General features: G+C 40.0%; 1 protein-coding gene across 1 annotated transcript in view; it reads left to right on the top strand.

Moving 5' to 3' along the window:
* The window catches only part of cdh13 (cadherin 13, H-cadherin (heart)), a 357669-nt gene that overhangs the window by 63591 nt on the left and 267511 nt on the right, over positions 1–26567 (top strand). Inside the window, exon 2 of the mRNA XM_080027417.1 lies at positions 23700–23820. Coding sequence (XP_079883543.1) covers positions 23700–23820 — 121 coding nt within the window. The remainder of the gene's footprint in view (positions 1–23699; positions 23821–26567) is intronic.

Below are 26567 nucleotides of genomic sequence, written 5' to 3'. Positions count from 1 at the left end.
TTTTTTTTAATCCTATACCCATAACTGTATCTCCAGTTTCTATCTGCTGCATCACATTTCAAAAGCCAGAACAAAGGGAATAAACAATGAAATACAGTTTTTCTTTAAAGTTGTAAAAAGAAAATTCTCAGTTTCTTTCATATGGAGCCAACTCTGGGCCAAACGTTTAGTTAACTTAAAGATACATGAATTGAAAGTTCAAGTTTTGATCTTGAACTCTTTCAAATATTATTTAGATTCAACTCTGCCATTCTTTCGAATGCATTATTAATTTTCATTTTTCACTACTATATTTATTTTGATATTTGAAATCTTCTTGTTTTCTGCTGCAGATTTTACATTTTCACTTTTAGATTTTATTTCCTCACTTTCAGATTGTGTTTTTTTGTTCCAGGCTGAGACTTAAGGTCTTCATTTTGCATCGGGGCGTGGCAGAATGAGTGACAGCTTAACCTATATTCATAGATGTGTATATCGTTTGAGGAATCAGTGCTCATATAAAATAGCCTTCTCTATAAAGACCTGTCAAACGGAGCTCTGGTGCCTGATAGCAACATGTCTGGTTGAGAGGGTTGTTTGTGATGGATTTGTTGTGTCGGGCCTTGCAGGTAAATAAATCAATTACTCCCATGTGATGGCGGTTTTAATGGAGCAAGTGTTCTCTGAAGGGCTTTGATGTATATATGGGTGACATGTTATACTGTATGTGTGAGCGGCCATTATGCATTTGCTATTATGTCCCTGTGTATCGGCCTGTTTCTGCTTGGCCTAACGGTCAGAGGTAGATGTTGAAAACGGCAACACAACAAAAGTGGGAGTCAGTGTAGAAAGCAAGTTGTATATATGAACACTATTTTTTTTGTCATCTATTTGTCAGAACACAATTTTTTTTTGAGAAGGCCAAAACCATGGGCTTTCACCTCACACATCAACAGGGGAACACACACTGTATAAACAGACACACACGTTGACCATTTTTGGCAGGTATGCTTTATTCCAAGACCATTGCTCTTTACTAGTTCCATACATAAGATACAATTGCCTCAGGTTGTTGGTAAGAAAGTCGCTTCCAAGGAGCTTAGTACTGCCTTAAGGCATTAATTTTTTTGCAGGGAAGTTAGTTTGTTGAGGCAACGGTTTGATTTTTGAGGAGATGCACCGTGATGGGAAACATTTGGAATAGTTGTTCCCTTTTCTAATTCAGTATCCAGTTTATATTCTTGTTATACTCTGCTATAAATCCTTTTTAATTTTTTAGAAATACTACTTTTTCCAATACTTTACAAGGCCATGCTATTTGTGTTCATTCCTCTCACATTGATGTATTTCGACAAGCTGTGTGGAAAAGAAAATTTTTTTGTAGAAAGAAACCGGGCCAGACAGTAGTCAGAAGCTACTCAGTTCTGACTCTGACCCTGGAAATCTGCCCAGTGAATCATCATGTTGGATTTTGTCTTTGGGAACATTTGGTCAAGCTTCCGTTACTGACAGAGATCCTTGTTTCAAAAACAATGTACACATCTCAGAGAGACACTTAAGCTCCGATACTTCCAAGAATGTCTGGAGAATTTAATGATTGACCACCAAGGCAAGAAAAGTTCAAATCGTTAAAACAGGCGAGAGGAAAGGAACTAAGGAAAATCACTTTGCATGCACTCAGTAGTTGGAAAAGCCTCTACAGGGGACAGTCAAAGGATTCTCAGTTCTGTCTTGTGCTATGTTTCTTGCCCTCAGGGGCTTGAATTTGACTTTCTTTCCTGCCCTTTTGTTGGACTGTGGACTCTGACCTTTTTCTTCTTGTAGAGAACAGTGGATTGGCTGTTCCATCTTTCACCCTCCTGTATTTTAATGATTCAGATGAACAATATCATACATTTTAGACTCCAGCTTGTAACTGACATTGTACCCTTCTCATCAAGTCAAAAAACAGTATATATACAGTAGTCATATACAAACACACGCACAAACAGTTTGTATTGTACGCACACCGTGTGCCGTCTACTGCCAATTGGTGTGAAGGTCACAACAGCCAACGGTGGTAGATGAGCAAAATCACTTTGTCCCTCTACTCCTCCTCCAACCAAAGCACTCTCCCAGTGCTGTGGAAAGCCCTTTAATTACAGTCCCCACTCGAACAAAGTGAGCTTGTTAATGATGTCCCACATTCTGTACTCACTGGCACGCCCTCTAATTATGTCCCCACCCTTCAATAACACGGTTGTCAGCGGATCAAGTGCTAGGCCCCCCGACACCCCACCATACCGTGACTGCAGCCTTGGCATTGGAACAAAGGACATTGGTTCAGGGATAACACTCGCCGTTCAACTGACTATACCCTCCATGTCCCACACTGACCCCACATTTACCATCTTCTCGTCTTACTGCCTCTCCTACTCACCTCCAGCAAGACGAATGAGAGGTGTCTCTAACCCCCATTGGCTGAATTGGGTTGAGGCTGGACGTTGCACTGCTGAGCACCTTTTACCAGAGAGACTTAAAGATAAATCTGCACCCTCTACCCTACCCTGCCCCATTACACCTCATCAATACAGCTGTATCTCTTCCACTCTTCAGTTCTCTAAGTCTTTCTCTCTTCCTCTCTTCTCCTTTTCAGCTGGGGTTTCTTGCTACCTCTCTCTCTCTCTCTCTCTCTCTCTCTTTGTCTCTCTCCACTCTTTCCATTCTTCTCTAGGGGTATCTGTGTTGTGACAGGTAATGCAGTCTCCTGGGCAGTTCTGGCAGAATGGTGCTTGACCCCCAGTTCAACCCCTTCTGCTGTCCTGCAATGCTATTCATTTGTCTCTAGCCGGGCAGCACGAAAAGCCGTTTCTTGTTCGATAAGGGAGCGCAGATTTTTGAAATCAAACGGCATCATAGCACTTTAGCGAGCAAGAGCTCATCCATCACTCACACAGACACACACACATACACACACACACACACACACACACACACTCACACAGACACACACACACAAGCACACACTTTTGATTGCTGTAGTTCGGTACATCACCCCCCCAGCACCGAAACTGCTATTCTATGAGTTAAAAAGTGAACTACATGGCTGATTCCTAACGGTCAGTCATATTGGCTCTAGTCATTGCAGCACAGAAGTCTGTGATTCAGCCCCAAGTGTTGTAACATCAGCCACACAGAGGCAGCACACATTGTGAATAAGGTAATGTGGTAGCACAGTAATAAACACTGAAGGCTACTTTTGGATGCTTTGAAGGTACATAGTGGAATGAATGTACAGTATGTGGACGCCGGAGAGATGATGTGAATCAGAGTCTTGCTGAATGTAAAACTGGCTGCAGTATTGCTCTCTTAAAAACTTCAGCAATAAATAAATTAGGTTAAAAAATAAGTTCAACTCAACCCTGTTTTGTTTCCCAGCACTCAGAATAAAGATAGTCAGAGATGGGTTTCCTTCATTAAGATTGAATGACTTCCGGTGAATTTTCCGTTTTTGCATTATGCTTATTAAAGTTTTAAGAACAAAATTTCCTTGCTGTATTTCTCAAACCAAGGGCATCTGTGGAAAACTGCACATCTCTCTTTTTTGATGATATTTGAATCGGTCACCCGCTTCCACTGTATGTGCAATATTACCTCAACACTGAAGTAATGCATTATGGGGCATATTTTTGAATGCATGAAACTATTAAGAATATCCTCTCTAATGAGTATATCCACATTTAAAGTTATGGATCCCATTCATTAGTCCAAATGTATTATAAATAAAGCTTATACAAAGTTACTCAACGACCATAAATAAGATGTGCAGCACATCCTAAATGTGCCCATTGACATGTGTATACTCCCATACATTTACAAGCTGCACCCATCTTACTCTGTGCACTGACCTCACATCTCCAACGTGTCATTTCATCAGAAACAGTTGACGAGCTGGATAGCAGCCAGCCGATGTAGGCCTGTCTGAGTGGCCATAATGAGGAAAGGACATGCGGTCAAGCACTAATGCTCTGCTGTCATGGGAGAGGAAGGGGGGTGGGGGTCTGAGCAAGCAACATTTTTATCTATAATGACAATGGCTGGCATATGTACAGTAGCCATCTGAGTGGCCATAATGAGAAAAATAAGACAAGTGATCAGGCCAAAGAGAAAGCTATACGAAACTTTTTTTCCAACTATTGATTAGGACACTTTGATGTACTGAATGGCTATACCGTGCATAGTCAAGCATTTATACTGTTGTATGATCGTGGTTTGTAAAACAATTGGTTGAATATTGGATACTGTGAGATCATATCCGCCTATTCTTTGGTACAGTATGGTACCAAATGGAAGATTTCTGACACAAGCTACACAGGCTTAATCATGTAGAATGTTGGTGCTTTCAGAATGGGCTGTTGAACTTCATGCTAGCTTTTCCAAATTATCTGTTGTCAGCAATAATGCAACTCGTGTGGACACACTGGTGATATAACTCTGACATGTTGGCAACCGAAACTACACATGGACACCATGCTATGGGAAATAATGAGGTGATTCCATCGTAGCATGTGACTTGTTTTCTATGAAACTTTAGTTTAAGTATCACAAAACAATCTGATTTAATGTGTATCGTATTTCTACGTCTTTGGGTGGGTAAAAAAAGGAGGGATGGGGGTAAATTATCCCACACAAACTACAATGGACAATGTTAGACTTTTGTTTTTGACCCTCGAATGTTCCCTGTGCTATTTTTTCCTTTACTGTAACAATTGTTTCAGAGTTGTCTTAAACAGTGCCCTTGACCAGCAGCCCTTAAACTTTACAGACTGGGTTTCCATGGTGGACATTATGTACACGGGGAGACCGTCAAAATAACTGAATATTGTTGCAATGTCTCTTGTGTAACATACTGCTGTATACGGTACTTACTATTGGAGGTTCCAATTATGTTTGAGCACATTGATAATACTCTACCATTATTTTTGTCATTGGCTGTTTCTGAGGTGGTGTGTGTGTGTGTGTGTGTGAGTGAGTGCTTGTGTGTTTGTTCAGTGAGGGGTTCTAATGGTCCTTTTTTACATATCTCCCTTTCTCTCTCCAAAATGCATTAAAGCTATTATAGTGAATCTCCTACTAGTACATTGCAAATGTTATGGCGCTCAGGATATGTAGTGCAAAGCAGTGATACAAAACTCGGTGCATTTGCCATGGCAGCGATTAGCATCGGCAGAGACTGGAGCCGTGTGATACTCCTTGTCAAGCTTGCTATTGGGAGTTTGACACCATTACAACAGGTTACAACACACCAGTAGTGGAGCTCGTTATTTCACAGAAACACTTTAAGCCCCTGCACCCGCGGAAGCAGAGCGGCTCTTTACAGCGTAAGCCACATAACTCTCTGAGTGGGAGTTGTATTGCTATGTGTTGATTAAAACTGGCTGCTGCAGCTGCTGCCGCTGTGTCCTTGTGTCGGCGTCACTGTGGACCGTCGATACCATTTGCTGAGGGGAACTGTGGCCGTCCGGCTCCCAGAACTCCTATTAGGTATACTGTTTGTGAATGCACAGCTTTATTATCCTGATTTAATACAACAATGCCCCCAATATCCCATTCCGCTTCCTCTCCTTTCACTTTTTATTTATACCACTCCGCCTCGCCTGCGTCCCTCCCTCTTTTTTCTTCACTTCCTCGCTCTCTCTGTACGGACTCGTACCCCGGTAGGACCTGCAGCACAATAGATATTAAATCAGATTTATTGTCAAGCAATAGAATAGTGTCTGACCCACGGAAATGTTGCCAAACTAATCCCCTCGAGCCTCAAACCCCCCCTTCCCTGTCCCCTACGCTTGCCCTCACTCCATCTCGGCTGTGACATGCCCATAGTGACAAAATGCCCTTCCACTACAATTGATAGCCTCTCAATTTGCTCCCCGGAATTGGTTACATTCAGTTTTCAGAATGACACCAGAGCGGTATGGAATTAGGGTCAGTGAGTGCGATGCTTATAGGCAGAGCATTTGAATAACTGCGGGAAGGGCTAAGGGTTTGTAGAGGCAAATGCGCAGCACAACTATTCAACCATTCTCCACTCTCTACACCCTGTCATTAGGATGTGAATATAGAAAAGATGTTTAAGGGAAATGGATTTAATTGAAATGTTGGACACAGATAGTGGTCAGGATGGATGCCATTGGCAGATGTTGAGAAGAAATTATATAGTCTAAGAAATATTAAGGGTCTGGGCAAATAGAGGTTTGCTTTTTGAGTTGTTCCTAAATAGAATGCAATTACAGACAGAAGAAGTTGTTACTGAAACAACCTTTTGCATCAGTTATGTGCACTATACCACTTTGAGTAAATTGCAGAGTCCAGAGTAAAATGCAAACTTTGTGACACTGAGTTGGTATATGGTGAATGACTTGAACATTTAAACACCTGACAATAACTTTGAATGATGTGCTGCAAACGTAAACTGATTGTCTGTGTTCAGTATTTGCCCGGGTAGTTTGGGTGAGTAGCAATGCGGAGGCTGTAGTAGGCATGACATACAAGGTGTGCTGTGGTCCGGAGTGTTTACAGCAGGCTACAATGAAGTCTCTGTAATGATGACTGTTTTGGCTTTGATGACAACACTGAATGTGTTTCGACAAATTCTCAATTTCAGCTTTGAGCATTTGTATTTAATTTGCGACGACGTGACGCGGTACAAACCTTAACCGTTTAAATGTAACATGTAAACGTTGAGCAATTTGGTCAGATTTGCACAAATAGTACCAAGTAAAGCATTGCTGCCCAATGCTGTAATTGAGAAGATATGTATCTTTCATATGGCCTCTCGCATTGAATTAAACATCAACACAAAACTATTTTACTCTTTAGACTCACACAGCATTTTATAATAAAAACTTGCTACTTTACTCAGATCCACTTCAGGTCCATCACCTGAAATGGATGTGGCCTCCTCTAATGCCCGTCAGTAGCAGGAGGAGGGTAACCAACCCGATCTCTCTGTCAGACGGCAAATGGCTGAAGATTAGGGGGTATTAGGCTAGAGGAACTTACCTTAGAGTTTAACAAGCTTCACTCCAGGTTTATATCATGATTGATTCTGTGCTCCAAGCTTTTTTTTTTTTTATCAATCCATTAGAGGACAGGGCTGCAGCATGGCAGCCGTCCAGACACAGGCATTAACATCCCATCTCAGGGCCAGAGACACCGGGAAGGTCAGCGCGGGTGGGAGGAGGGGGGAGGGGGGGGGCTGAGGAAACATTTACTACTTTGTTACAATTATTTCCGTACAGCGGCACTGCAGTATATCCAGCATATTCAATATTTACTACTGTGTAAGAAGGGGGAGGGGACTGCAGTAACATTTATAGCTTAGATCCTCTGGGAAATGGGATGTAGTAGATACACTGCTATTTATGTTTTGACTGTTATATTAAACTGTGGTAATACAGGGGCAGTGGGATGAAACAAAACACACGGTTACCACTGCAGTGGTCATTGGGGTTGTAATGATTATCCAGTGCAATATACGCAGGCAGAAAAATCACCTTTTAAAGTAAATTCCCCATTATATTCATGGTACTTTTTATGGAGTAAAAATAGGCACATTTCTGTTGTACTTTATTCTGCATTTAACTGAAGTGTAGGCATAAGAGAACACACTTGCCATAAGAGACATTACCATCCCCATTGGATAGAGAATTATTCAGTTTTCTGTTTTGTTTGGTTAACTCTATGACACACTTTCAGTCCTCCTGGCTCAGTACAGTGGAGATGAGCACTTACCAGCACAAGAGGGATGCAGTAACATAGAGTATATTATGTAGGGCATGCATATTTAAACAGTTATGCATTCATCATACTTTGTTAATACAACAACTTATTCAGTGGGAAGTTTTAAGATGAGTGGGCGACACACACTCCCTGCCCTTCTATCCTGTTGGCACTCAATCGAGAGGACGCCAGCATGTATTAATCCTCATTCATAATGATCGGTAATAGCCCCCTGTCATCAGCAAAAGACCATTTCTAAAAAGCTTATGAGTTATAATTACATCAAACACATATGGATTATTCATTAAAAATAAGCAGACGTGGGACATTTAGAAAGTGCCATCTTTGAACCTTTTGGCAGTGAATCTAGAAACCACTTTGCAGACACTCAACAGAGGCTACATGGACTCCACGTCAGGGAATAGAACTAAGAACAGGTTAGTTCTGTACATACAGTATATAAGAGAATATGTGTGACTTGATTTTTCTTTCTTTTAGGTACTTTAAAAAAAAAAAGTTCAGATGGTAAATACTCTATCGTAACCTTGCCGCTTGAAAATTAACTTACTTGTTAAGGCACAGTTTTTTTTCCTCATATTCTTATGTCCAAATACATGAACAGAAAGTAGTGTTCATTTTAAATCATTTTGAAAATGTTTCCTCAGGGCTATTGCATCATCAAATCATCTATATAGCCCTGTCTGGTGCTGTACCTAATTACTGTGCCTAAGTGCTCCTGAAATCAAACGGGAAAAATAGCTAAAAAGATTGTGTGGTATTCTCCGAGCTGTAAAGTCGTAACATGGGAAATAAAGATCTAACAAGCAATTAGTGCAGCCCAATGACACCAAATGCAATGGCTAAAATATGCAATGACTAAAATACATCCATTAGCAATTGAACGCCTACATGATAACTCCCTCCCTCCTGAGGTCTGTATGAAGAAAAATCATAGCTATTCCAAACCCATGCAATACGTATAAGTAACATGAATAAGTTAATCAAGATAACATACTCAGAATGGATTCATTTGTTTTTGGTTAAAATTTCATATCTGGTTCGCAAGTAAAGAATACATTTGCTAAAATATCATGACCATGTCTTAATTCTGCTCAATAAATGTTCATTCACAAATAACTCATAAATTAAAAAAAGTATTTGTTAGTGCATTGCTAAATATCTGTTGAACAGTTACTTCATCCAACGTTAAGAATCAAACACAATTTAGGGAAATAAGAGATATGCAATGATAATGAGATGCATGATGGATCCTGGAGTTAAATCACTCCAGAAGGCCTAAATAAAAAGCTGTAGTTGAGATATCATCTATTGATTACAACAGTGGCTACTGTATAGTCAATGTTGGTAGTCAGCTATTAAATATCTCGTTAATCTTTTATGTCCAAGACAACTGGGTCCATTTCCAAACAATTTCACCATTAAATATCAACACATGTTTGGGTTTGGGAGGTACTAAGAGATGATACTTTACAAACTCTGTAAAGAGGCACTTCAATTATGTTACACATTGACTTTGCTTTACATGTCATGAGGATTACTACATACGCAGCCTATACACATGTGTTTTGTTTTCTGGAGAAACACAACTTATCATACATTTAAAGAAACATAACTGTGGCTATGTCATGGTTACAGGGTGACTGAATGCAACAGGTTATGTGGCTGCATTACGTTCATTTGTCGAAGCTTCTGTGACGCAGAAACATCATTTCGTTTCCTGAGCCTAGTCAAAACCGATTCACTTTGTGTTCATTGATGTTGTGGGGTTAATATAATCAAAGCAACCGAATCACTGTCACAAGTGCCTGCAGATGAAAGGTAGGGAGAGACAGATAGAGAGAGAAAGAGAGATACTTATTTAAGGCACTGGCTGGATCACTGGCTGCAGGGTTGTGGAAATCCGTGCCAGCTCTGTGTGATCAAGAGCAGTGGGTGGAGAGGACCGATGTTGACTCTTCTCCTCTCTCCTCTACTTGTTAGACTAGAAACACAAAGACAGATGGAGGGTGTGGTACTGACACACACTCTTTGCTGTGGGTCTATATTGATGCCGCTCTCATATCTAGTGGGTAGAGATGACCCTCAGCATCAAGTCACTCACTGTATCAAAGCTCACACTCTACAAATGTTGCAAAAAGAAAAATGCACTCCCCTTTTGTTAAATAAGTTATGATGAGCTGTTTCATTCATTCGCGCCTTTCAGAACACTCAAGGACACCCTCACAGTTTAAACAAGCAAACATACTGTTAACACAGGCAAATGTACAATATACATACTTGTTTAACTTTGAAATTCATTGTTCAATCTAAACAGTCATTTCACAGGTTCAAATTCAAATACATGTCCGGACAAGCGATTGATAAAAAGTAATTTCACAAGCCATGATGTCTTGCTTTAGTGTCAAATAAATCAGTCCCGTCATTTCAGTGAAACTGGAGCAGAAGTGGGAAAACAGAGCAGCATGAGTCCCTGAAAAGCATATTTATCTATATTGTTTTATGTCTTCCAAGGGCTATGGGGCCAATCAGCGTTGTCTGCTTGAGAATACTCTATCCATTCCTGCATCCAGTAATGTGAGTTTGAACCCACAGCTGAGAAGCAGCCTGGAACATGATTCCCAATTTATAGTGTACTTTTGTCAGGATCAAATGGGATTGGACGTGCAGCTGAATTTGAAAATGTACTTTCCTACACCGCCTTAAATCAGGTTAGGAGCTCCACTCTGACGTTCCATCAAAGGAATCAAATTCCACCTCTCTGTTTGGGAAATGTTTTTAAATTGACTTTGTGAAAGCACATGTCAATTCTTGAAGACTTATGAGGCCTGGCGTCTCTTTATTTATTGCAAGATTATTGGGCAAATTCAGATTTATAGATACAGCTTGTGTTCGTGTGATATTTGCTCTCGAAGCTGAACATAGAAAAGCACACATGTACATAAATCCCTTCTATATATATCTACACTCAAACTTGAATTTTCTGTCTTTTTCATATCTGTGTAACAAAGCATGACATTTACGACTGTTTCTTGAGCATTTTCATATTTGCTGCTGAGAATTATGCTATATTGTTTTTTTTGTGTTATTTCTTCACAAGACACGTACCGTAATAGAAAACAAAATTCTCAATTATACAATCCTTAGACAGCTTAGTAAGTTTACAAGGACAATGTAGATACAATGAAATGCCTTTGGGTCCAGAGAAAAACAAGTGCCTAATAGCATTTGTGTTTCTTTTATCACAGTTTTCTCAGAGAATCTATGTAGTATGCACATTTTCAAGGCCCTAGAAGAATTTCCTTTGCAGAGAATAGAGGAGCATTTTGGGTAATAAGTAATATATATAGTATATTGATTCAGTTTTAATTATTTTCATCCTGCAACAGATGTAAACTGAACACATCCTACTCTGTTAACTGGATGCAATCCCCAAATCCATTTACATCAGTCCTCTCAATTGTGTATTTGCTTCTTCACATAGAAAAGTGTCTTTGGTCTCTTTGGACCGATGCATTCATCAGTTAAGAAGGTTTCCATTGTAGGAAAATAAAGAATACATAATAATAAGAAACTTCTCAAACTACTCCAAGCACAAACCATCACTGTGTCTCATCTATCCACTAAGTATGTATAAACCATAGCTAAACATGCTACTTCATCAGAACCTCAAGCTTGAGGAATATGATATATTTCCGTCAACTTATGCCATACATACAAGATCCATCACTGACATTCTCAAGCGATAAAATTCCATTAATTTACCAGTGAGTGAGAGGATTGTGAAAGACATGGAACATGGTAAAGAAAAGGTAGAATGTCAAGCACAGAGAAGAACGAGGGAGAGGGTGGCAGACAAGTAACATCAAACAGATACTGTAGATGTGACAATCAGAAGTATTCATTAGCATACTGCATTATAAAGTCCCTTTGTAGTGTCAATTTGGTTACTTTATTAATGGCTCCCTCTGTGATCATTGTGTTCAACATTGGTGGGAAATAACTAAATAACTTTGGCAGACTTCTCTTTGATCCAATGCATACATTTTTACAATGGCATGAAGTTTACTTTTTAGAAGATTGGGCCTCATGCAAGAACATATACACTTTTTTCAAGTTTTATGAATTAACTTTGGGCATTTTTATCCCTTGGGTATGGCACACATTATGTAGGCCACAGATAGTTGGCCTCCCTCCACAGGGAAAAACATCTTCAACTTTAGAATATGGGATTTTTCTTCAGTCAAGCTTTGGGTGCAAGGGCAGAGGGTGCCATATTGTGTACGGACTGTGTAGCCCAATAAGACAAATGGCTATTTGTAACATTGGGCTATATAAATACCAAGTGATTTGATTTGATTTAGAATGTAAATGCCGTTTCCTTTGCTCAAACTCATTTGGTGATTAAATATGACACAGAAATACAACGGAGTAAAATTAATATAAAATAGACCTAATACAAAATTAAATTTGGTTCACCATACATTCTCACCATCATCACCACTGGCTCTGGATGTTTCTGCTTGTCTCTGTGTGTGGGCACATCCTCTGTTGCACCGGGCAGTGTGAAATCAACCATTGCATAATCTCTAGCTCATAGTGATTCATCAAGCATTCATTAGTTTACATGATGTTGCTACATACTCTGACATACTATAGTTGGTGGACTCTTTGTTTTGACTTAAAAAACAAGGAAAAAACAAAAGAGGGGAATGTTTTGGCGCAGGTCAATTGAAGGTGGATGAAGGAGTGCTTGAATAGGAAGTATCAGCAGCAGCGGTTAAGTTTGCTGAATGGAAGTCAGCTAAGGAGGAGAAAGGCACGCAGATAACGACAGATAAACTGTGTAGAGAAACAAACACAGACCTCAATCCTTTACTTCTAACGACCACCCGCTCAACAATAGCTTTAGACAGGGGCTGAGTGATAACACAGGACTCGTGAATCTACTTCTATACACTTTCCCGTTCTTTATCTCTCCTCGTTCACCCCACTGCATCACCGGCTGATGCCAGCCTCCGATAGGCTTGTGTTTAGCGGCCAGCTCCTGATTAGAGACATTCAAACTTGAATTGTAATGCAATTTGCAGTCTTTGTGAGCAAAGTGTGATAGCATCGCCATTCTTATGTTGACCGGTACTGACAAACGCCTGAAAAGGTGCAACGTCCCTGTCAATATGGCACCGGTTTAACCTCCTCAGCTTGTGAAGTGCATTGGGTTGCAATCCGTCACTGCCATGGACCCGGGCGGTTTTATTGGGGAAAACTTTGCTCTAACTGTTGTTTAGGAGCCACAAACTAAAACAATGAAGTATTTATCAAGTTTATTTACTGAAGCTATTAGACAAAACACCCCATTCAAGGTGAATGAACTTGTCATAAAGCTGAGCGTGCTGGGATTGACATGTCAAACCCCAACAGGGCAGAATATAAAGTGTATTCAATTGAATTCTGCTGGATAGCAGCTGGTGCCTGCAGCTGACACTCCTTGTTTTTTCAATCCCTGACTTCACACCTTCTCTGCCACGTTCCTGTGTGCTCTGAAGTGAGAGGTGTGTGAAAGTATTGACAAGCGTGCTGCCATCTAGAAAAGGGATTTGAGTAGACTGACAATGAGGACACAATACTGGCAGGGTTAGAACAGCATACTCACCACACACATCTACAGGGAGGCTGGATTTGCATCACATTGGGAGCCTGTCTGCTTGGATTAAATGTGACGCCAAAAGTTTCAAAGTCAGATCAGTTATATAGCTGTGTGAGAGAGAGAAGGCCTTTTAAGGTGGGTACCAGTAGGGCTGGGCGATTGATTGAAATTCAATTTCGATTACGATTTTGGCTTCCCTCGATCATGAAAACAAGATAATCGTAATAAAACGATCATTCTGTCGCACGCCATGTCTTGTGTGGTAAATGCAGCGCACCCTTATGTGTGCGCTCCGCTCTGCCCCGCCCGAAAACTTTCGCTTTCAGCGATTGCAGTGCAATGGTTTATTCAGCATAAAGTTAAAGTACTCGCCCAAGATGATGTTAAATCGAAACACAAAAGCCTTGGGCGAGCGAAATAGCGAGTTGCCAGTTGAAACTCCGTGACGGTGGGTAACGGTGTCATTCACAGTGACACCTCGCCAGAGTGAGCCGCTGCACAGAAAAGCCCTGTGGCTTTACGGCTAAAATTAACCGAGGATATCCTGCCCGTTAACGTTGTTGATGTGGACTTCGTTTAAAGCCTCTTGTTTTTATGATCATTAGGGCTTTGATGCAAATTCTGAAGTCCGAATATTACGTTGGCAGCTGCTGTGCAGTTTTTTTTCAGCAACTCAACCTGCACTGTAAGAAAAAAAGGCAATAAGTTGATCTTTTTGTAGATTCATACCTCCTCAACGTGCAAATAAATTGGTTGTTCACAATCACATCCCTAGTGGGTACCAGTAGGGCTGGGCGATTGATTGAAATTCAATTTCGATTACGATTACGAAAAAGCTACCATATTTATTTATGGTAGCTTTTTAGTTGTAGGCTATGTTTGAGGAGCACATTTGGGAGTTTAATTTATGCAATGTTGAAAGAATTTACAGAATTTTCATTTTGGGGCATCCCTACAGTGAATAATCGTCTTCAATAATCGTGATTACAATATCAATCCAAATAATCGTGATTATCATTTTTGCCATAATCGAGCAGCCCTAGGCACCAGTGCCCAATGCTTTGAATGAGTCACCACCGGGCCAATTCCATTTTGTTCACTGGCTCTCCGATAGGGAGAGGGTTTGATTTGTCAGAGAAGTGTGCTGGCTGGTGGCTCTGCTTGGCTCGGAGATCTATGAATAGAAATATAGTTTGGTAAATACACGCTTGGTTTCATGCTCATGGTCTTGCGATCAATTTGAAACTTTTTGTGTTGCACCAGACCTTTCGTTTAACTCCAGGGCCATGCATCGATTGGAAGTTACAGCTTTACACAATGGATTTTTTTTTTTCAGTTGACTAATCTAAGATGTTGTTTATTTGTCAAACTGAAAGCCATATAGACGCCTCTTTGCACCATTAATCTACGCAAATGCATTTACTAATGAATATGTAGATAAGGTTCACTTGGAGCACTAATGGCTATTACTACTAGTCTACCATATTTCAAGCTACATTTTGCAACAGTGTGCTGGGTACATGCTACTTTAAAGAAGAACAGCCCACCTGAAATCCACTGCTCACTTCTGGTTCCACAACAGCAGCATGAGTTAGTATCTAGTCAGCTCACTCATGAACACCATCAGCAGGCAACTTCCTCCTGAATGACTGTGAGTTCCAACATATTGTGAATGTGGGCTATTATACAAATGATTTTAATTCCTTATATAAGTGTTTCCTAAGCAATTAAATACTACACAATGTACACTTGATTGCTAATCCTGCAGAAATGTCACTTCATACATGTTATATTCACAATGGAGTTAGAAATAATGATACCTCCAGTCCAAACCCATGCTAAACTCTGGTTAAGATTAGTTGTTGTTGTTTTTAGGCATTAGCCCACACAATCTCCTGCCATCTCCCTATATACCTGCCTCCACATCCTTTATTTATCTCACTGTCATGGTGCCGCTGCCCGTGGCTTGTTCCTTTGCTTTCTCCTTTATTACTTTCTGACTGTTGCATTCACACAGTGACAACAGCCACCCGCCAGCAGTAAAGGTGCTTTTCCCCCTCCTCGCTCTGCTGCTCATGCTCTATGGCCTGGCTGTGTGTGTGTGTGTGTGTGTGTGTGTGTGTGTGTGTGTGTGTGTGTGTGTGTGTGTGTGTGTGTGTGTGTGTGTGTGTGTTTGCTGCTCCGGTGTTGTTTTACAGAACCAGCATGTGTGGCCAGGGTTCGGCCCGCCCAGGCCAGCAACCAGATGGTTTTGTGACTCAGGTGCTCCATGCCTGGCTAACCTGTCAGCTGTGGGTGTCTGGGGCCCAGACTGATTCTCTCTCTCTATCTCTTTCTCTCTCTCGCTCTCTCACTCTCCCTCTCTCCTTCCCTCCCTCCCTCCATATTGGGCTGTGGAAGTAGCCAGGCTTGGATGGGGCAACCAGACCTATTCTGAGGTGTGTGCACTGACATTTACCTTGACAGAGAAGGAGGCATTGCAAGATTGAGGGGGGAAAGCGAAATGTACGGTGGAAGGGGAGATGGTGGCTGGAGGAAATGTCAGGCGACTGGCAGGCTGTCTGGCTGACTGGTTGGATCCTCGGCAAAGCAACCCACGCATACATGCAGGATATAACAACATGCATATGCAAATGCACACACACACATACATGCACACACACACACGGAAAAAACTATAGGATTCACACATGTTGGCTGATTTGGTAAATCATTGATTAATTCCATGCAGACATCTGTAGGCTGCATGGCGCTGACTCGCACACTGTGTAGAAACAGAAATAGACCCACAGGCAAATGAGCCAAATGTACACTTATGATTTTGGGGGAGGGGGGGGGGAATCATAGAGCAACACACCAGAATGCAGAATATTCGTACACATCACTTTGCACCAAAGTAGTTATGAAAGCCACAGTGATTGTTATTCAGTTTCATATAAAAAAATGTCAAACTAATATAGAAATAACTGTATACAATATATATATATCCAAGTAGGTAGACTGTCCAATATTTCCGTTGAAGTCTTAATTAAGGCAACTATTTGCAAGTAAATATAATTGACTACAGTATGTACATAACACACACACACACACACGCACACACACATGCAAAGCACGACACGTTATGAATACATACAATATACTCACATATAATTTATAAGAGCTACCACTCTTCCCTCTTCAGCAAATATGAGGCATATCGTGTCCCCTCTCTATCTCTATCTCTATCTCTATCTCTATCTCTATCTCTATCTCTATCAGATGCACTGTGGGTTCTTGAGGCCAGTATTGATTTCCACCAGAGGTGACATTTACTGTGTGCTCGGCCAAGTCATTGCCTTAATCACCTGACTGCTCCTTCACACTTGAACTGAATCACATGTCAAACTCTCAAGCGTTGAGCTGACCCGTTATTGTTTCTAGGACATCATATAGCTACAACAACAACAGCAACCAGAGGCCATTAAGACAATGTTCTCTATGTCATTCGCCCTTTCTCCTTTTAATCAATACTACACTTTCTTTACAGCCAGCGGTTGCACCTTTTACTTCATTTGCCTTTCACTATATTGTAAAGCACTGACCTTTTGATAATGGTTTTATCCATCCTCCTCCAAATGTTAAAATCAAAATCCATCATCAATCCGTTGGTTGTTTCTTTCTTGCACTTTTCACTTTGTTGCTGGGAAGTGGGACGACATGTAATGCCTGGAGGTTAAGTGTATGGATCCGTTCTCCTGATTGAGCATTCCTTGGCTGCACTAAGAGAGCTAACATAAACCTAAGGACCTGCACTCCAAGTGCTTGTCAATAGATAGCTGTATTTATTTCTCCCCCATGGAAGCTGATCTATATGGAACCAATTCAGCCCCCATGTCCCCCCACTCCCACCCTCCCTTCAGGGCTACTTCCAGTTATCTTTCTTTCCCCTTGACACCTAAATAGAATATTGCTGTATTGCAATCTAGGTCAGTAATTCTCAAACTGGATGGTATTGTTTCCCCTTGTAATATTTCACAGGTTCCCAGGAGATGTGAGGAAAGTTTGTGGAGAAACTCAAACGTATTTGATATAATAGTTTACAATTTGATTGGAGACTATGAACACATTGAGGGGTAACACCTACACAGTGATGGGATAGACAGAGTGTTATAGAGGTGTCACAATCTTGGATGTAAGTCAGCAATCCTTTCAAATGACGTCACAACGTTTACATCAAGGCCTTAGTGTGGTACATTGCAAATAACAAATATAGGCCTAGGTAATAAGAATATATCATTCAAGACATTAGGGATGAGCCCGAATCCGAATATGTATTCGGATAAGCACGGATAATGAGTTAGATACGGATACGGATAATTTCCGAATAGTCCCGTTATTATTCGGGGATTTTTTTTTTTATATATTATGCGCCTAATTGACGCAGCGCGTTCCGCCTCAATGACACAACAGGTAGAATGACACTAACAGCTGTTCTGCGGTGGACATGAAAGGACCGGGCGCGTCCCGTGACCCGCGGTCTCTCTCTTTTTATCCACCGATAAACGCAGCGCGTTCGCCCTTTCCCTTGAATAGAGGGTTCTACCGGTCGCATTCGCTGCCGTTTTTATGTGAGTTTCCTCCGCTGCCGTGGCGGAGAAGAGACGAACCGATGGAATATGCTGCACCCCGAGTCACCGTCAGTCCTTCCCCGATGTATTTACATTCACTAGGCCTACTGCTTAAACTCTTTCAAACACCTCAACGTTTCCATCAAACTGATGCTTAGGACCTGTACTTTTTCAGCTGTCAATCAATGCGTATACGGCTAGGCCTACTTCAGGACCTATACAATAAAATCGGAAACTGCAAACTTGACACATTAAAATCACATGTGGCTTTGTGGAAAGGCTAACATATTATTTAGGGTTTATGAGATTGGCACGTTGATACATATATTGTTCCTAAATCTTAGTTTAGTAAAACAAAAGTAAAAAAAGAGGGAGGGGGAGAGATAGAGATAAAAAATAATCATGAAATACAGCTGTATTTCCCCCAGTTAAAGGGATACCTTAATTAAGTTAAAAGTAAAACACTGGCCCTCATTTACTAACAGCGAGTAGCCTATGCACAGATTTGGGCTGTTATTTATCAATATTTTCGTTCCCTAAATTTCTTCGTATTCTGAGAACAAAGAAGAGAGAGAGAGATGAAAAGGTAGAAATATATCTGACTTTTTGACAATATGTCAATATGTCAATATTACATCAATGTGATGCTTTGAAGGGACAATGAAAACAATTGCATTGACAATGAATATTAGTTTAGAAAATCAATTTAGGTGTGACTTCCTTTAATGTAGGCTAATGAAAAAGAAACTTCCGGTATACGCCACGCCCACTTCTTGTTGTGTATCCGGATACAGATACAGATACAGATAATTTTGTTGGTTGAACAGATACAGATACAGATACAGATAATGACGTCTCCGCACACCCCTACAAGACACCATAGACCATCTTTTGAAATAAGAAAAATGCAATGAGTTACCAAACCAATAATCAGACTACACTAAACTAATCTGAAATTGCCAAGCCATCTGTGCAAAAAAAAAAAAAAAAAATGGCGTATTGAATCGTTATCTTGAAATCGAAAAAACTAATGGGGAAAATCATCGTTGGAAATCATGCATTAAAGTGAAGTAAGGTGTCAGATGGACACTGAAAGTTTATTTATTTAGAACTGTAAAGGAAGTGATCAAATAAAATGTTCTGGATTACGGGTATATCTGCAGTTTTTTTCATTGCTCTCTTTCACTTTGTCTACATATGCTGCCAAAAGCTTACATAATCTCTTTGGCTCTGTGTCCATTATCTCGTTTAGATGGTGCACAATACACAATTTTCAGCGGGTGCAACATTGCTTGAGCATGTTAATTGTTCTGTTGGAGAAATAATTGTTTTCATGCGAAGCAAGACTCTTTGTTTCCCCTAGACCAGACCATAGTAATTAGTCTATGTTGCTCTCTGCCCTGCATAAGTCACGCACAGCCAATCACTGCAAAACAATAATGCCTTCGAAGAGACATCCAACGGGCAATATACGCTTAGACACACAGAAATCAATTAATATCTCCTTGGACCCCTCAGAAGAAAACACATTTTGAAGTTGAGAAAAAGGTAATTGTGTCTTAAACAAATCACTTTACTCCATGTCTGTTCTTTTTTGTGTGTGTGTGTGTGTGTTTTGGCTTGCATTAGTTTGCTTACAAGTCCTGTTCATTTTCACTCTCTAGATTGAAGATTTTAAGTGAACTTTTCTTTGTTTTCTTTCCAATTTTCTAATGGGGAAATAGGCCACAGTCTTTTTTTGTGTGGAACACGTTACGTTAGGAAACCTCTCATCACAAAATGAAAGCCCTGTGAAGTATATTTAGGATTTATTCATTAGGCTACACTATAAAGATTCAGTAGGGAGTACAACCAACAGAACAGAGCTGGTGCACATATCCCTGTGATTTAATTGCAAGCGAAAACGTCATTGTACAATGATTACAAAGCATCCAAACAGGGGAATCAATAAGCAGTAAGCACATAGAAACCGCTGGGATGAATAAGTGAGCATCCCTTGATTGGAATGAATGGTGTTTTTGTTGGACTGGGTTGCACCAGGTATTCGAAAAATTCATAATTAAGATGTGTGCGAGGCCCTTCCGAGGTTAGTAGTATTCCCTAACTTAACTTGGCTCTTTTAAATCAGGTCTGAAGACCGTTCTGTTTCCGTTTTAACCTGACATTTTTATTTCTCATTTTGAATTAATTTTTTTTTTTTAATTTTTAATTTTTTTTTTGGAATGTGTGCTCTATACTTGATGTATTTTGTTCTTGCTTAAATTCTTTTTTTTAATGTGTGCTCTATGCTTGATGTATTTTGTTCTTACTTGATGTATTTTGTTATTGCTTATGTAAAGCACCTTGAATGGCCTTGTGTCCGAAATGTGCTCTAAAAATAAACTTGCCTTGCCTTGCCTTAACAACAACCTACCATATTACAAGTTGAACCGACAGGTCTTTCACACAAATCGGTTCGAAAAAAATAACCAACATTTAAACTTTGTCACAGTCATTACAGTCACACTGTTTTGATCGAGCTTTTATAATCTAAAGGACCTAAACTTAAACATGTTCATCACAGAACATGTCTTTAAAGTCCCATCCTGAATCAGGCCCGAGTGGGTTCTAATATTCTCATATTTTGTATACTTAGAAATGGGGATGTTTATATGCATTGCCCACTAATCCTTGCGTGCCAATTACTGAAATCCCACCAAACATTAAATAGACGACAAGCTCAAACCCATATAGTGTGACTCTGATTCTCTTATGTGAGTTGCATTCGACCAGGCATTACAAGGGAAAGCACAGAAACCCGTATGCACACCGACACAAATACCAAAGCCCTGATATGGATCTCATTTGATCAAATAATGTCCACTCAATGACCATGTCCATCCTTTCAGATTGTATTATTTAAATAATTCTACTTGCATAAAAGAGATACAGTATGTCCGAGCAGCATAACAGATAGACAGTTTTGATAATGTGCCTCAATACATTATGCAAGGCTTGACTGATATAACCTTCACATTTCTGCTACACTCTTGAATGGTTTCCTGATGGGGAATAATGCCAACAATAATAGTCCCCTTTGCTAGAAGCATTGTCATTAGCATTGCATTGCCTTAATGCTTTCACTCTCCTACTGTGAGTCACTGGGGCTGGAGTGTAATATCTCCAAGTTAATGGACATTAAAATGGGTGTTCATGTTGTTACATCCTGCTGACTGCTGAGGGATGTGTGGTGGTGTGTTTACAGGTGACTGCTTGCTGTGCTTTGTGTGCATGTCAGTGTGTGTGTATGTGTGTGTTCATATGATAATGTACTTTACTATATTTGCATGTGTACCCTTGCAATGCTGACTGGCCTCTGGCTTTTTACGTCATGTTATTGAGTTTACGAACCAACAAGCATACCCCGCCTTGTAAGGAAGGCCTACTGATAGAATTACCATTTTGACACCTGCGGGAATAGCCATAGCTCCCCTGGGTACAGTGATTACTTTGTAGGGCCATTACATGTAATGACCTCTATGGCTGGCCATTTACCAAAGCATTTTCATCATGCAGACAGATCTCCATTGGCTGTCTAGATGTTACTGCGTGAACGGCTTGTAACTTACACGATGTGTGTCATGTAACTGTCATTCCAAATGCAATGATACAATTTGTAGATTTTCTCTATAAACTCCATTAGTTATATGAAGATAAGGAAAAGCCACAATTCATTGTAAGTTGTGTGTGTGTGTGTGTGTGTGTGTGTGTGTGTGTGTGTGTGTGTGTGTGTGTGTGTGTGTGTGTGTGTGTGTGTGTATATATATATATATGTATATATATATATATATATATATATATATATATATTATAACATATAATGATGACAGACAAGTGACATGAGGTTCTTAGCACATTTTCCCTATACAACATATTGTTCTTTCACTGAAACAGCCCATTGATTAAGAAGAGTTTTTGAGTGATTCCTCTTTGGCTCAGGAGGAAAAACACATGGTACTGTTTGCAGTCCGTATTGATCTTGGTAATATTCCTTGCAATATTCTTCTTGTCTGGATGACAATGAAAATGTAATTTCTTCACTGGATAATGCCACTTCACTGGTGTCAATACGATTAGGTGACAACATAAGCTCAAGCTTCTTTTTCAGAGTGGCAGTATTTGTGGCTTGTCTTTCAATATATGCAATGCACGCAACTGTGACAAGTAGAACCTAATGTCAATGCATACGCAGCGGGTTACTTACTTCTTGACCCCTGTTTTCAGTTAACACAAGTGATGCTTCTTGCTATGGGAGCGCTCTCCTCAAAAGCCTTTATGGCGTTAGTGCAGCCAGCTTTGACTGGCAGTCATAAGATTTGTATTGAGGCACTCACCTTACTATGAGCAGGATTGACGCTAATCATTCGATAATCATTTGTTTTTGTTCATATTAAAAAGTACTATCATATTGTGCTGACTGTCAACCCAATAGTTCCAAACAATGTTTATATCGCTCGTCAGAATGACAGACACAATGATTCTCACTGTGAAAACGGTGCCTGGGGCAACACACCCATGCTAATGCAGCCCCTTGCAGTTGTTGGTCTGAATGTCTACTTATGCAAGCTGCCTGACTGGGGAGTTTGTGACTTCTACACCAGATATTATTTAATATAAAATAAAGCAAGCTCAGCAGCCTGAGGCACAGACAGCACACACATTATGACTGTCTATACCCAAGACTGGACAATTTTTCGGTGAACCTCGGGCAGTTTATGGGGGTTTATTAAGCTCTGTGGCGTTTCAGTTGTTAGAGCTACCTAAACAGCAATGTGTTAGTTGTGCCAACATGCTCGCTCATTCATTCACAAGGAATTTGAAGTCTTTATTGCCTATTGTCCAGACACTGCTGTATCAGGATAAGTTTTGAAGAAAATTATATTTCTTCTTTTTTATTTGTCTATTTTACTCATTCTGAGAATTCTTTAAGGACTGCACTTCATCGTCAGTTTCCATGGGATCATCCAACCTATAAAAGAAAGCAACTTTTTCAAAAGAGGGGTTGAAGTGCTTTCTTCCCATACATACCTTCTGAATGAATTTAATGGGATTTGCAGAAGAAAAATAGTAAAGGAAGGCAGTGTTGCAGAGCTTTTCGTCTGTTCTATTTTGGATTGTGAAATTTTAAATAGCAACCATATCACAGCTTGACCTTTCTGTCACAGTGTTTCCCACCAGGGTACGGTGGTTAAAATTGGTCTTACTGTATTCATGTATTGTACAAAATGTAAATGTCTTGTGTTGTACAGTTAGTTTTGTGGACTATACTATAAACAAAAACAACTTGTCATTGTTGTTGGTAAAGTATCACCACAATAAGCCCAAAAGCTAACTTGATTAATAGGGGGACACCAATGTCTGTGGTGTTTGAAGTCAGGGCTAGAAAGCTGTTTGTGGCTCCAGAGGGGGCGGCAGTTGATAAATTGTCTCAAGTGAAGTCAAGTATTGATTTTTTTGTCACTGTTTGTTTATGTATCTTCTCGAGCCTTATTTTCTTTTGTTTATTTAGGGTTCATAAAGTATTTAAAAAAGAAATAGTTTCATGTAGGTATCCCCCTGCCTGTGCCTTGCATGTTAACTGCACAGAAAGAGTGTGTACATGTTTATTATTCTGACCTATGTCCTTTTTGTTGTGTGTGTTGCAGGTTGCCCGTGTGGGTGGCCAAGAGGATGGAGCCTCTGGGAGCTGTGTACCTGGATTCCAGGTCAAACAATACCAGGTGGCGTACAGTGGACGTTTCCAGAAAGGCCAGGCACTTATACAAGGTCAGTAAAAAACAGAGTTAGAACAAAGTTTGATATTTACAATCGAACTGTTTGTACTTTACTTTGAAGTACTTTGAAGCTCTGTTGCTCCGTCCCTCTTTCTTTCTTTTGGTTTGATTCAAAACACAAATCTGGATGTGCTGAGTGCAACACACAATCACATGTAAGCCCTTAGTTTGTCTGTCTCCTGTCTCCTGAGGATTTGCATTGCAGCATATCCAAGGGAGCTAAACTGTGCAAAACCAGGCTCCCTCTAGGTCAACGAGATGGTGTGTGTGGGTGTGTGTGTGTGTGTGTGTGTGTGTGTGTGTGTGTGTGTGTGTGTGTGTGTGTGTGTGTGTGTGTGTGTGTGTGTGTGTGTGTGTGTGTGTGTGTGTGTGTGTGTGTGTTTGTGTGTGTGTGTGTGTAGGATGTTTTGTTCTCCACATTCATTAAAATTCATGTGCATATATGTAACAAACATGAGATATAACTATACAACAACAACAACAACATCATTTGTCTTCCAATGAATAATTCTCCTTGATAGGTTGATATTTACTAAAAGGCTATTTTCTTTATTTTGTTCCTCCCCTGAAGACGGCTTTGGGCTGCTTAGTTAACTATGTTTATGTGTGGGCTGTGTCAACCCAGTCTCACAGTGAAATGTAAAATAGGTACATTGGTCCACAGCGCAAAATGTAGAGATTTCACAATACAGGCCTTGAAATTGTGAATTACCTACATTTGTTCCCCCTATTCATTTCTAATGGCCAGCGTACATGTCACGTGACTTTCAAATCCTCCCGGCCGAAACGAAACCCAAGCTGTGACCGCCATTGCCCCAGCTTTTATTCTGCAGATTTTTAAGATGTATACGCTATTAAATGGGTTTTTGATAACATTGTTAGTGAGAAATGTGTGTCTTACTCTCACAATCTTCACTCAGTGAATGTATACGATGTAGTTTGATGGTTATCACGAATATTATTCTGGACATCGCCAAGAAAATGTAGAAATACAACATTTATACTGGTTGCTATGCTGTTGCTATGACGCTCCTGGCGCTGCCTCAAACCGGAAACAGGAAGCGTTTGAATTATTATTATTTCTTTGCTGTAAATGCTTAATTTGTTGTTCTCTCATTTAAAAAACACATGTTTATTACAGAGGCGGGATGACGTCTACAGAGTCGCCTGCTAACAGCTCCCGTGACAGTTATGAACGTTTTATATTTTCGTTGTCACGAGGAAAGCCAATCAAGAGAGCAGAGCTCAGTCATCCTCCACGGTCAGACAGGAAGTGAAGCGATAAATTACAAAGTAAAATCAGTTTGACACTTCCGGTTTCACCATATGTAATGAATTTAGCTTTCTTGATATGTCATTTAGAGCGATCTGATGATTCTGATCACTCGATATTGCGGACTTTACAGTTAAAATAGCAGGAGAGATCACTTTGCTTGCTTTTTAACCTCTGCATAATCTTGTGGATTAAATTACTTTTTATTTTATTCATTATTTTACATGAAATTACCTTTGAGGGATATCCTTGACACCTATTTTTTTTCTCACCTGCACACTTTGTTACCTTTTACCTTTTACGTTGTATCTTATTTTCTATTGTCTATATATTTTTAGTTTTTTTATTGTGCAAATAAATTAAATCAAATCAAAAGCATTACACCGGAAACAGGAAGCGTTTTGATGACTTTCGTTTTTTATTTTTATTTTATTCTTTGCTGTAAAAGCTTAATGTAACTGCTAAATTGTGTTCTCTAATTTTTAAAAAACATGTTTATTTAAGAGCAGGGATTACGTCTCCAGAGTTGCCCGCTTACACCTCCTTTTTTTATCTCGCAAATAAATTAAATCAAACTTACATTCATCATAAAGAGAGAGAAGAGAAGAAATATATATCACGATTTACTCTCTTCATTGCATTTCCTTTAGACGGACATGCCCTTGAGTGGTGGTGTCTTCTACTTATAGAGCGTTTTAAAATAGAAGGGTATGAAACCTGCAAAATATATGTATATTATTTAAAATAGCAAGTGCTAACAAAAAGCACTTTCCTTGCTTTTTAACCTCTGTATAATTTTTATTTTATTCATTATTTGACATTAAATTACCTTTGAGGTGAGATATCCTTCACCCATTTTTTTTCTCACCTGCACAAGTTACCTTTTACCTTTTACTTTATATCTTATTTTTCTGTGGCCTATTTTTTTATTGTGCAAATAAATTAAATCAAATAATAAGCATGATGGTGAATTGTAGGTGTGTTTAAATGTAGAGTCGTAGAATCTTTACACTGACAACATTAAGACCTTTCCAGCGATGTATTCAGTTGGTGTTCTTATGGCAAGGTTTTGATCTTCTGGGCCCTATTTCAGGTAGCTGGTTTGACATACTCTGAGTTTAATCCTGCGCTCTGAGTTGGTCAACTCAGAGCGCAGGGTTGATGAGTAACTCTGGGTTTTCGGTTACAGAACAGTGGATCAGCGTTGGGTCAATCAACTCTGAGCGTGTTCACTCTGGGTGGAGCGTGTGCATAAAAGCCATCGTCAATGGATCGCTGATAACATGATTCACCATGGAAACAGAAGAAACAAATGCGTGATCCTCCCACTTCTCCACTTCTCACTCCCACTGGAGTTAGAAATATTAACGAATGAGTTTATGGTAGCCTATGGAGAAGAATTAACGGGGATATTGTCACATAACTCTGATCTAATCTCCTCGGCAATTCAGAAAAAAACAGAGCAA

Source organism: Ammodytes marinus (genome assembly GCF_949987685.1).
Source record: "Ammodytes marinus genome assembly, chromosome: 5".
Classification (NCBI taxonomy): Eukaryota; Metazoa; Chordata; class Actinopteri; order Uranoscopiformes; family Ammodytidae; genus Ammodytes; species Ammodytes marinus.
This window is presented reverse-complemented; position numbering and strand designations above follow the sequence as displayed.